The sequence below is a fragment of the Melopsittacus undulatus genome, chromosome 1 (assembly GCF_012275295.1).
Source record: "Melopsittacus undulatus isolate bMelUnd1 chromosome 1, bMelUnd1.mat.Z, whole genome shotgun sequence".
Taxonomy (NCBI): domain Eukaryota; kingdom Metazoa; phylum Chordata; class Aves; order Psittaciformes; family Psittaculidae; genus Melopsittacus; species Melopsittacus undulatus.
Window position 1 is genome coordinate 97,152,375 of NC_047527.1, and position 12,780 is coordinate 97,165,154.

The 12,780-nt window shown below is 57.4% G+C and overlaps 1 protein-coding gene across 1 annotated transcript; it reads left to right on the forward strand.

Moving 5' to 3' along the window:
- Nucleotides 1-172: 172 nt before the first annotated feature.
- On the forward strand, nt 173-12,639 carry FASTK (Fas activated serine/threonine kinase). Its single transcript, XM_034065356.1, has 10 exons — nt 173-291; nt 750-1,362; nt 3,178-3,648; nt 4,220-4,368; nt 4,604-4,820; nt 4,958-5,117; nt 5,500-5,591; nt 5,984-6,620; nt 6,741-6,855; nt 12,506-12,639. The coding sequence occupies exons 2-10, from the start codon at nt 795-797 to the stop codon at nt 12,590-12,592; spliced, it is 2,496 nt and encodes an 831-aa protein (XP_033921247.1). The 5' UTR covers nt 173-291; nt 750-794; the 3' UTR covers nt 12,593-12,639.
- The last annotated feature ends 141 nt before the right edge of the window (nt 12,640-12,780 follow it).

The window sequence follows — 12,780 nt, forward strand, 5'->3', positions numbered from 1 at the left end:
GGCCACGAGGAGGGGGCGTGGCCAGCGCCTCGGGCCACGCGTTCCGCAGGGCCGCAGCGCGCCTGAGCTGGCGGGTTCGCTCCGCCCCCTGCGCGAGGCGCCCGCTCATTGGAGGAGGGACCAGGCTGCTCGCTGGTGGTGCGGCTGCGCTCCCGGAAGTGTGGGCCGCGGGGGGCGGGACTGAGCCCGCGGCCCGGCGGGGGCTGTCGGGAAGATGGTGGACTCGGTGTCCGGGCGGCGCTGAGCGGCCGGGGCGGCGGCGGCGGGACACGGCGCGGCCGCGAGCGCCATGTAGGGCCCGGCACTGCGGGGCACGGCTGGGCCCGGCGGGTGGGCGTGGGGGAGCCCCGGGTTCGCCGTCCCGTTGCGGTCCGACCCGGCGCTCCCGGTACCGTGGAGGAGCGCTCGATGCGGCCCGGCGGTACCGGACAGGGATCTGCGGGCGCTAGGGCTCCTGGGACAAAGGGGGTCTGCGGGCCTCGGGAGAAAGGATGGGGATGGGGGTAGGGACGGCATCGGGTTGGGAGCATCTACGCTGGCCGGGGTCTCAGGGTAACGGGGCCTGTGCGGGGCGGGGGGTCTGATGCCGGGGGACTCCGGGAGCGGGGAGCTCAGAAGTGGGGGGGGTCTGTGGGGCAGGTACCCCTGCACTGAGGTGGATCTGGGCGGGTGGGGAGTCCTGGTGTGGGCTGCTTGTTACCCCTCACCGGCTGTTGCCAAGCTGATCCCCCTGCTGTCCTCATCCCCAGGATCTCCCGGTTCTCTGAAGCCTCCCGAGCCGCCCTGCCCTCGCCATGCTGCGCCTGCTGCCATGGCTCCGTGCTCTGACCCGGGAGAGCGTGTGGCCCGGAGTCCTGCAGGGCCTGACCGCTGGTGATCGGAGCGGGGCCGGGATGTATCCCACCTGCTACTGTGCTGGCAAAGCAAAGCAGCGGGCTATGCTGCTCCCCTTGGACCCCTATGGCCATGGGCTGCTGCACACCTTCCCCCCAGACGCCTACAGGACTCGAGGCCATGGCAAGAGGAAGAGCTGGAACTTCATCCACGAGAAGATGAGTTATGACACGTTCTTCACAATGAAGCGTCTGATTGAGCGCTCCCGCAGCGTGGGAGAAGTGCTGCGGTGGGTCACGCAGAATCCCAGCAAGGTGTCTGCCAGCCACTACCCCATCGCCCTGCACAAGCTGGGCCAGCTCTTGCAGCAGCAGCAGGGCCATGCTGCAGTGAATGGGGAGAGCCGTGGGCCCAGCCAGGTGCTGGAGCAGCCGGAGTTCCAGACTCTCTGTCAGGCCATCATCAGTGGCTGCTCCAAGTTTGATAACTTCAGTATTGTCAACTGCCTGTACGCCGCTGCTGCACTGGGTGAGTGTTTGGGCAGCTGGCATTGGCCTATGTGGGATCACCCACAGCAAACGGGGAGGTGGAGGGCAGTGGGGCAGCGTGTGGTCTGGGAGGTGAAAGGAAAGCTGTCTTGTCCAGCTGCCATGGAAGGAGAAAGGACATACTGAGACAGGCACTGGTGTCTGGGTTTGTGTGTGGATTGACGTGACGGTGGCTCTGTGGCAGATGGAGCTGTGCCCTTTGAAGGAGGAGGAGGCTCTGCTTGGGGTTGGAAGGATGGATTGACTGCTCAGGGAGGAGCTCAGCTGGCTGCAGCAGTCAGCCCGAAGGGCAGCCAAAGTGGTGGCCAGTGCTGCCTGGCAGGATGTGGAATAAACCACTCCTCGAGTTTTGTTCCAGCCCTGAAAATCAGGGAAACATCTGAGCACCAAAGCGTGCGACGCAAGATTTTGACTAAACCCTTTGCAAGCTGTGTGCCCTGTATCGGTGGGCATTTGATATTCAGGAGAGAAGGTTTAAGCTGGTTTGGGTTCCTGCTCAGCAGCAGTCCCCAGGCATTATGGAGCCTCCACTGGGCTGGGGACCCCCAAGGGCCCTGCAGATCCTCCTGCCTGCTCTGGTGATACCAGGGTGCCTGGCAGGTACCCCGTGGTGCATGCTTTCCCCACCCCAGTGGTTCCTGACAGCCCCATGCACACGTCTCCTGCCATTCTGTTTGCTTTTATCTTTCCCCCCACTGGCGCTGCACGCTGGGCTGAGGCCTTGGCTGAGCTGCCTGGTGCCGGCCATGGGTTGATGCAGTAACTCTAGATCCTGCTGGAAGGGGGAGGGAAGAAGTTCCTGCTCTTCCCTGCTCTGTCTCTCAGTGCTCTGTGTTTGTTGACGCTGAGCTCTGGGCTGCCAGGCGCCTCTCCCCTCAGCTGGGCTCCCCCTGGCCTGCTCTGGATTTGACCCACACTTTGTTCTCTGTCAGTTGCCCTCCCCTGCTCACCACGCTCACCCACTCATTAATAAAAACACTCACCCGCCTCTTCTTCAAGGAACAAAGCAACTGCTCAGACCAATTCTTCTCTTTCCACCTTCTGGCTGATTTTTGATTAATGATAAAACGCAGCGACTTACCCCATGCTGCCTCCGTTGCTTTAAAGCCCTTTTGAAAACTGAAATCTCGTCAGCTGGCTCAGGAGAGCAGTGGGCTACCAGGGCCTCATACGGTGCCTAATGCTCCGTGTGTCTCCTGGACATATCTCTTCTGACACACGGAGGATGGCCTTTGCCTTTTTCCTGTGCGCCTGGCCTCTCGTCTTTCCCTGGTTGTATAATACACCCAGTGCTGGGGGAGAGCGTTTTTCCCAGGAGTCAGGTTTGAAAGACTAAAGCTGCAGTAGGAATAGGGAGAAGGCTGGAGATGTGAAAGGATTAGTTCCCATCACACAGAGACAGTTTTTATTTCAGTGATGTCTTGATTTATTGTTTGTTTTCCAACCATAACTTTTATTTTTAAGTACTTTTAGGGGTGTCTTATTTATCTTCAAGAAGCTAGAGAGTTAAGAAATAAACCTCACTTTTGCAGATGAACTTAAGGACATCCATTTTGGCAGAGCAGGGGGTAATAACCCAGCAGCTCCATGTGACTTTTTCTGTGGTTTACATGCCCTCATATTCTGGTCAGGCTTTGCCAGACCGGTCCCTTTCCCTTTCTCACCTTTGATTTGATCACTGACATGGCAAACCCGTCCTCCAGCTGTAGTCTAGTGCCTGAGCCTACGAGGACAGTTGTGTATAGTGAAAATGGGAGATGGAGTCTGGACATCCCTTATCCCTTCCCTGTCACAGGCCTGCCTGGGGAATCACCGCTGGTGCGAGTGCTGGAGGATGAATCCCGGAGCCGCCTGGGCCGCTTCAACCAGAAGGATGTCTCCATGGTGTTCAGCAGCGTGATGAGGCTGCACCCGTCCAGCCCCCACCCCCTGGTTGAGTCTTGCCTCAGCAGCTTGGAGCGGCACCTGGAGAAGGAGCGGCACCCCCAGACTCTGTTCCTGCTCCTTTCCTACTACCGGCTGCGGGCACAGGCGCTGCAGGGACACCCGGCCTCCGACCAGCAGCTGATCAACAACCGCAAGATCCTGCGCCTCGTCAGGCACACGCTGGGGCAAGTCAGTGCCATGCGGGAGCACGAGCTGGCCCTCTTGGACGAGATGCTGGCCCTGTGCGCCCAGGAGGCAAACAACAAGGCCCTGGAGGCCATCTTCAGCTCTCAGCTCTTCTACGAGAACCGCCAAGAGCGCTTCATCCGCAGCATGGCAGGTGAGGGCAGGGTCTGCACAGGCAGGGTCCTTGCCCAGTGTGCGAGCCTCCCCCCCAGTGCAGGGGGCTCCATGCACTTGGCAGCCTTGGAGCTTCCTGTCCTGGCCCCAGAGGACATCTCAGTTTATGACAGCACCAGGGGTTTATGCTGGGTGCCAGGAGATCAACACCTTGGTGAGGCTGGAGCAGAAGATGCTCTGTGCTCTGGCTGTCCTGTCACTGACTTCCCAGCCTCATCCTTCCAGGGCTGGGAGCCTGCCTTACCTCAAGACTGGGAGCAGGCTGTTTTCTGTGGGGTTTCTAGAGAAGGGACCCCTTTCTGTGTATATTCCAGCTGTGCTTCCTGGTGTGCATGTGATGGGATTCTGCTTGAGCTTCTCACAAGCCACATAACTTAAAGGTTTTTGGAAGTCTTCTGAGTTTCAGGAGAGATGGCTTTGCTCTTGGTCTTGTTATATCCCACCTGCCTGCACTGCCGTTTCTGCCCAGGCTGTAGTGGCTCCTGGAGAGCCACAGTTGAGCCAGAGCCAGGCCTCTCTGACAATACCCTGCTGTGGTTTGCCCTGTGCAGAGTGGCTCCCCAGGAAGGCAGAGAACCTCACCCCTTACACCATGGCCCTCATCGCCAAGTACGTGGCCCGGCACCGGCTGCGTGAGCCACGGCTGCTTGATACCATCGCAAACTTCCTCCTGAAGCGTGGGGAGCAGCTCGACAGCAAGGTGAGTGCTCATCCCAGGCTGGGGGATGCCTGGGGCTGGCTCCAGAGCTGCCCTGATGCTGGGGAACCACGTCACTTCTCTGCCTTTGGGCTGGTTCTTCTTGCTGGCAGCAACCAGGATGTGCTCTGGTTCTTACGGGTTGTGAGAGCCTGTTCCTGCCTACCTCTGGAGAGGTTTGACCTGTCCTTTCTCCTGCTGCCTGGCCCAGCCCCACTCATTCTCCTCCTGCCCGCAGGTGATCCAGAAGCTGGTGTTTCCCTTCAGTCGCATGAATTACCGCCCATCCAACCACAGCGAGCTCTTCCCCAAGCTGGAGGCCATCCTGGAGCAGAAGGCCGGCAGCTCACCGCTGGCTACTGTCAACATCCTCATGTCCATGTTTCAGCTCAGCCATTTCCCACAGACCGTCCTGCACCAAGTCTTCTCCCCAGCCTTCATCACCAATGTTATGAGTATGTTGGGTCATTTCCAGGCATCACAGCGCAGGGCTGGGGTGGTGGTTGGTTTGGGAAGCACTGGAGAGACGAGGAGCGTGGCTGGGGCAGCAGGAGCTGCCTGGCAGTGTTTAACACCCATCCTGTCCCCACAGGCAGCCCCTACGCGCTGATCGTGCGCCGCTACCTCTCACTACTGGACGCTGCGGTGGAGCTGGAGTTCCACGACTACAGTGGCCCGCGCCTCGACCCGCGCTACCGCGTCCTGATGTTCGAGCACGCCCTCACGGCCGACGAGGCCAACAGAAAGTACAGGTCAGTGCTGGGCAGGGAGGGGAGGGCTGCCCCGGGGCTGCCAACCTGGCTCTGCCAGTTCCACCACTAAACCGCAGCCCTAAAGCGCCATGCCTACAGGTCTTCTAAATACCTCCAGGGGTGGTGACTCCACCACGTCCCTGGGCAGCCTGTTCCAATGATTGACAGCCCTTTGGGGCAGAAGAATATGCTGATGGTGTAACAGTATTGAGAGGAGCTTTTCTGCTGAATGAGCCCAAAGGCTTTCCTTATTTCCCACTCCCAGGAGCCTCCATGTCTCTGCACAGATGTGCTCAGAGGGACAATGTGGGTTGGTGGTGCCTGAGGGGGCAGGATGGGGGCTCTCCCTATTGTGTTCTTTGACTCTTCCTTTTCCTCTTAGTTACAAGGGGCTGGTGGCCGAGGCCCTGCGGCAGCTGGTGGGAGAAGAGTGCTATCGGCAGGATGAGGTGCTGCCCCCAGGATACTGCACAGGTAGCTTGGCTGCACTAGGGTAGGGCCATGGCTCCCAGGGGAGCTGGCAGTGGAATGTGCGGGGCTGTGGGCACCGTAGAAGCCTTGTGGCTGCTTGAGTGTTTCAGGGAGGCCTGAGGTGGGAGCTTATTCAGGGCAGAACTAGATTTGGCTGCTTTGTCACCAGCTTCCCCATGACACTGTTTTCTCCCAGTGCTTTAGGTTGAAGCTCCCTAAGCTGCCCCACTGCAGGAGGGCTCAGCTAGGCCAGTGTGGTAGTGGGGGGTTCCCTTTCCTGTCTGCTCAGCTGGCTGGTACAGTTTCCCACTGTGGGACACCTGGGGTCTCCGAGCACATGTCCCATCAGTAGAGGGGTCTCAAGTCTGGTGCTGATCCTTGTTCTCTCTCTGCAGACTTCCTGCTGTGGATCAACCGCTCGGGCACTGTGCTGCCTCTCTCCCGTGTTCCTGCAGCTTCCAAGGCTCCCTCTCTCCACCCTACAACGTCCCCTGCTGCCATCTCCTTGCGCTCGAGCGTCCTGGCCCTCACCTCAGACTTGCAGGACTTTGCTCCGTTTGCTCCAGAGACACCAAGCAGCCCCCCGGGATCCCGGGAGAACAACCTGGCCGGGAGGTTCCTCCCCACACTTTGCCCTGCCCCGGGGGGGCCCTGCTACCAGCCCCCCTCAGACTATTACTGCAGCCTGAGCAAAGAGTCTTCCCTGGAGAGCCAGGGCAGCTCCACATTAAGCAGCCCTTCCGAGTGCCTCTCCGCACAGCCAGCTGGCACCCCTGACTGCTCCCCCGGGGGCACCTCCACAGCCACGCTCTTCCAGTTCCCCATAAGCAAGATCCTGGAGGAGGAAGAGGAGACTACTGCCAGCTGCACTGGCCATGATCACAATTGCTTCCAGGGGGAGCAGGCACAGGAGGAGACGGAGGAAAGGAGTCCTCCCACCAGCGAGGACACCTGCCCTTCACCCTCTCCATGCCGGCCCAGCCCCAAGCGAGGGCCAAGCGATGGCCTGCAGGGAGCTGAGGAGATTCAGAGGTACTGAGCTGCCCTTCATCCTCTGCTGTTGTGGGGACTGGGTGGCACTGCTGCCCATCCTGCCTGCAGGGTCTGTGACATGGGTAACGCTATCCTCCTCCTGCTCTCTGTCCTCTGCAGGGTGGTGCTGTCGGTCAATGACAAGTGGCATTACTGCCAGAACTCCGATATCCTGGTGGGCTCACGAGCCATGAGGGACAGGCACTTGCGACTGCTGGGCTACTGTTTAGTTCAGGTAAGAGGGGGGCTTCCCCCTTCCCTCCCCCAGGCAGAGATCACCCATGGCCCTGTGGCAAGATGGGCACCTCCACTGCAAGCACTCACAGTGGCAGCCCTCCTTCCTCCTTCTGTGCTTGCTGCTAGCAAGAGGAAGCAGTGACTCATCTTCACAGCTACTTTTTGCCCTCCCCACACCAAGACCTTTTTCCATGCTGGCTGGTAGAAAGCAGGGATAGGGGGATAGCCCCTCATGTCCACTGGTGCTGCAGGAATCCTGGTGTGGAGCTGAAAGACAACCAGCTCACCAGTCAGGGAGGGGGAGCAGGGAAACACTGGGTCAGTCTGGGCTCAGCAGGCACATCAACTGTGGGGCTTCTGGGTGGAAATGAAATGAGGATTTAGCTCAGGCTGATACCTTGCACTGTGATCCAAGCTGTGGGTTGTGCAGTGTGCCTCTGGCCGCTGTGGTGGAGGTGATGTGAGGCCAAACTCCATTTGGTGCCGGTTTTGGAGCCCTGGCCTCTTTGGGTGCAGCCTCTGGCAGGTGTGTGGCAAGAGCCACAAATGGAGAAGGCCTCAAGGCTACACTGACACCTTTGTAATTGTCTCCAGACCTCTTTGGTAACTTCAGACGTTGTTTTGAGGTGTGCAGCTTCTGCAAGACTCTTTGTGAGGTGATTTGTAACTGGAGGATGGATCTTTCTGAGGAAAACAGAAAGGCAGGCCTCTCATTCCTGTTTACTTCTCCACTTCAGAGGTCACCTGAATTACAGTCATAGATCTATTAAGCAGTCCCATAACCATTTGTTAAAGCTCCTTGCCTCCCTGCTGCTGACGGCACCGTGTGCCAACATGAAGCTCCTCCTCGTTTCATAACTTGCAGTGTACGTAGTTTAGAAGCCCTTTGTTTATGCATAGCTTCGGCAGTCCCATGACTCACAGTGTGGTATTTCCTTGGAGATCCCTTGGAGATCACTGCAGGGCAGTGCAGCAGGCCCAGCTCTCCCATGCAGCCCAAGTCTCCCTAGTGCTGGGTTTTGGGATGAGCAGCTATGGGGCTGAGCAGCTCTGCTGTGTGGAGGAGTGCTCCCAGCTGGTGCCACAGGCTCTCCTTGTGTGTCTGGGCTCTGGAATGCCCTTGGCTGGTGAAGGTGCTTGGCACAGCTGCCTCCACTCCCAGCTTTGGGCCACCGTGACCCAGAGTTGCCCTTGCTTGCCTGCGCTGTGCTGCACCCAGAGCAGCCAGGGACCATGCTCGCCTTGCCCGGTGTCCGTGTCCCATCTCAAACTGTCTATGGTGACCATTACTGCGTGTCAGAGCTGCTCCAGGAGAAGGAGGCTGTGGCCAGCAGCCCAGCAGCATCCCTGAGGAGCGAGGTGGAAGGGCAGGAGTGCAGGCAAGCAAGAGCTATCTTGCAGTATGCCTTAGGTGTCAGGACCTGCATGACTGACGCTCTGGAGCTCCTTCCTCCCCTCTGCTCAGTGTGATCATGGGGCAGCTGCTCCTGTGGTCGGCTCCCCTTGGGTGTGTGAGGATGGCCACGCTGGTCCCATCCCCTCTAGTCCCTTTCCAGCAGCAGGCAGTGACAGATCCTTGGAAAATGAGACATAGATCATAAATAGCCTGAGAACTCCTGCACCTGCCCGGAGACCTGTGTTTGATCTCCCCAGTGGACCTCTTCTCTGTGAGCTTTTTATTCTTCTTTGAGCCTGCTCTCTTCCACACCTGTGGTGTCTGGTGCCAGGCAGCTCCAGGCACTATCACCTGCAACAAGCCCTTGTTTGTTTTAAGCTTGTCAGCTCAGCTGACATGTGCTGCTGGGTCTGGTACCACGAGGGAGGGAAGAGTAGCTCTGCAGTTACCACCTTCTACATTTGTGTTTCCAGAGTTGCTTCCCCTTGGCCACCCCTTTAAGATGAAGAACCCCAGGCAGTTCAACTTCTTCCTGAGCTGGAGCTGCTTCACAGCTTGCAGGTTGTTCTTGCTCATCTTGTTTGAGGTTCATTTCCTCTTCTGATAGCTTTACTGCATCTCAGAGTAGCTTCAGTTGTCAGGAGCTTCTGGAGATCACCCAGTCCAGCCCTGGCTCACACAGGCAGGGTGCTCAGTACCATAACCAGTGGAGATTTGAATGACTCAGAGAGATTGCTTTCTAGGTAACCTGGTCCAGGGTCAAGGCCAGTGCTGCTTTACCCTCACAGTAACATGTTTTTCTTACGTTTGGGCAGAGGTGTGTGTGAGTAGCTTTTCCTTAAGTGGTGTTTCTGGTGGTTCAGGTTTGTGCCCTTGCCTCTCTCTGTCACTGGGCACCGCTGTGAGTCTGGCTCTGTATTGTTTCTGACTGCCTGCCAGGTATTTGCACATATATAAGATACCCCAATCCTTCCCCAGTGCTGTCAGCCTCTCTTTGCGTATCACATGCTGTATTCCCCTGATCATCCTTATGGCCTTGCACTGGATGTGCTCTGGTACATCCATGTCTTGTTCTGGAGAGGTCATCACTAGACACTTCAGTTGTGTCTCACCAGTGCTCAGTAGCAGACAAGGATCCGCTAACTCCCATAGAATCATGGAATAGTTAGGATTGGAAAGGACCTTAAGATCATCTAGGTCCAACCCCCCTGCCATGGGCAGGGACACCTCACACTAAACCATGTCACCCAAGGCTCTGTCCAACCTGGCCTTGAACACTGCCAGGGATTGAGCATTCACAGCTTCCCTGGGCAGCCCATTCCAGTGCCTCACCACCTTAACAGTAAAGAGCTTCTTCTTTATATCCAATCTAAACCTCCCCTGTTTAAGTCTTAACCATTACCCCTTCTCCTGTCACTGCTGTCCCTAATGAATAGTCCCTCCCCAGCATCCCTATAGCCCCCTTCAGATACTGGAAGGCTGCTATGAGGTCTCCACGCAGCCTTCTCTTCTCCAGGCTGAACAGCCCCAACTTTCTCAGCCTGTCTTCATATGGGAGGTGCTCCAGTCCCCTGATCATCCTCATGGCCTCCTCTGGACTTATTCCAACAGTTCCATGTCCTTTTTATGTTGAGGACACCAGAACTGCACACAATACTCCAAGTGAGGTCTCACGAGAGCAGAGCAGAGGGGCAGGATCACCTCCTTTGACCTTCTGGTCACGCTCCTTTTGATGCAGCCCAGGATACGGTTGGCTTTCTGGGCTGTGAGCGCACACTGAAGCTGGCTTGTGTTCATTTTCTCATCAACCAACACCCCCAAGTCCTTCTCTGCATGGCTGCTCTGAATCTCTTCTCTGCCCAGCCTGTAGCTGTGCCTGGGATTGCTCTGACCCAGGTGTAGGACCTTGCACTTGGCTTTGTTGAACTTCATGAGGTTGGCATCAGCCCACCTCACAAGTGTGTCAAGGTCCCTCTGGATGGCATTCCTTCCCTCCAGCGTATCAACCGAACCACACAGTTTGGTGTCATCAGTAAACTTGCTGAGGGCACACTCAATCCCACTGTCCATGTCAGTGACAAAGATGTTAAATAAGACTGGTCCCAACACCGATCCCTGAGGGACATCACTTGTTAACTGTTCCCACTTGACATTCAGCCATTGACCACAACTCTCTGCATGTGCCATCCAGCCAGTTCCTTATCAACCTGGTGGTCTGGTGCTTTTCCTAATGCAGCCTGGGATGCCACTGGCCACCTTTCTCCAAGGGAGCACTGCAGGTGGGTTTCTTCAGCCTGTTCCTAAGTCCCTTCTGAAGGCAGCAGAACCATCTGGTGCACCAGCCTCTCCTCCCCATTTTGTACATCCACAACTTTACCAGGGCTGCACTTGGTGCTGGTGTCCAGGTCGCAGATGAGGACACTAAACGATGTTGGCCCCATGGTGACTGCTGGGTGTGCAGCTTGTGACTGGTCCAGCTGGACACGGTGCCTGTGCTCACACCTCAGCCATCCTTAGGGGTGATTTAGGGCCTTCTCTTGTTGGCTGTTGCACTGCCATGTGTCTGCTCCCAGTGCTGGAGTGCCTGTCATGTCTGGCACGCTGCTAAGCTGTCTGGGTATGTCTGTGTGACAGTGCCAGGGCCGTGCTCCTTGGATGCTGTCAATCCATGGCAGTGGCAGGTGTGGATTTGTCAGTGTCTTTGAGCAGGACTTCCTTCCAGGAGAGCCCACTCCTTCCATGGCACAGAAAGCAGGGGCTGCCCGTGGTTACTGCAGAGGATGCTGGAGAGGGACTCCTCATCAGGGACCAGTGATAGGACAAGAGGAAATGGGTTTAACTTTAAACAGGGGAAGTTATAAACCAGGTTAGGTATAAGAAAGAAGTTCTCTGCTGTGAGGGTGGTGAGGCACTGGAAAAGGCTCCCCATGAAAGTAATGCCTGCCTCATCCCTGGCAGTATTCAAAGCCAGGTTGGATGTGGCTTGGAGCAACCTGGTCTAGTGGAAGGTGTCCCTGCCTGTGGCAGGGGGTTGGAACTGGATGAGCTTTAAGGTCCCTTCCAACCCAAACCAGTCTGGGATTCTGTGACATCACCAGGTCTTGTGCCCAGCCCCTTCCTTGCCTCCATGCTCAGCTAGGCCTGTGCCTTCCACCTTTCTGGCAGACTGGGAGTGCCATTGCAGGGTCACCTACCTCAAACCCTCCGCTCTCTCAGAGATGCTTTGGGGCTCACCCTTTCCAAGGTGGATGTTCTTTTCCCTCGTGGTCCTGGCCTCTTATTGACAGCAGCTCTTTTCCCTTGGAATTTTCTAGGTAAGGACATGCTCCTTCCTTCCCAGTACCCTGCCTGGAATAATGGCCAGATTTGATGTTGCCACAAGCCCTGTCCTGCTCTGGCACTTCTTGCTTCCAGCCTGTTGTTTGAAGGAGCTTTCTATGCTGTTGATGCTTCTGTAGTGCCTGCAGGGCAAGCCCACTGGGGAGGCAGACTCCACAGAGCTGGGCCATGAGGAAGAGAGCATGAAGCAGTGCAAGGAGGTGGCTCCATACAAGAACTGCCAGAATCGCTGCCAGAAGCCTTTGGTTTAGACTCCCTGCAGCCAGAGGCCTTGGTTCCTTCTCCCCATGCAGAGTTAGCTGCCTTCTTCACCCCTGGCCTGCCTGGGACTGAGAACAGCACCTGGCTGCAGCTTGTCCACTATCCTGGGGCAGTTGCAGTTTCTCTGTGTCCCATCCCACTTGCTCATCTGTGACGGTCACAAACAGGTCCTGGACCTCATGTAGCACCCATGTCAGGATCTGGCCTTTCCACAGAGTCCCTGGGTCATCTGTACCAAGTGTTCCCACCCTGTCCCTACAGGATGCCTACTATTAGCCCTGTTTCTCAATGAGCTGGTGAGAAAAAGCTCCCTCTGTTGCAGACGTAGGGATCAGGATGAGGCTGCCTGCGGATGCAGGTGCAGGATTGGGCAACTAGTTTCAGAGGTGACATGCTGGGAAAGCAAGTCCCTCACTGGGCACCCCCCTCACTTCCTCTGCCCTGTGGCAGGGAGATGCAGCGCTGCGGCTTCTCGGCTCCTCCTTGTGCCCTCCCTCCTCTTGGAAGGAGCATTGCTGCCCTCCTTCCCCAGGAAGGGGCCCAGGCCCTTGTTGTTCCCCCTTGCCACCACAGCCGGGTGTCCCAGGCAGCCCGGGGCTGGGTGCTGATGATGGGGGGGCTGCTCTGACTGTTTCTCCCTGTCCTCTTTCAGCTGCCCTACACGGAGCTGGAGAAGGTGAGTGGCATCGAGGAGGCCAAGCACTACCTGCGGCAGAAGCTGAGGGAGCTGCGCTTCTGAGGGACGGATGTGCTGGCCCTGGGTGGGGAGGGGGCAGAGCGGGGAGGGGGCAGCGGCTGCTGCAGCCCATTTCCCCTGGTTAGGGGGGGATAGAACTGCCCCCCATGCCGGGGGGGATGTGGGGCCAGGCATGGGCACCTGCTCCTTGATGTGGGGCTGGGGTAGTGTGAGATTATTTATTGCTGTTA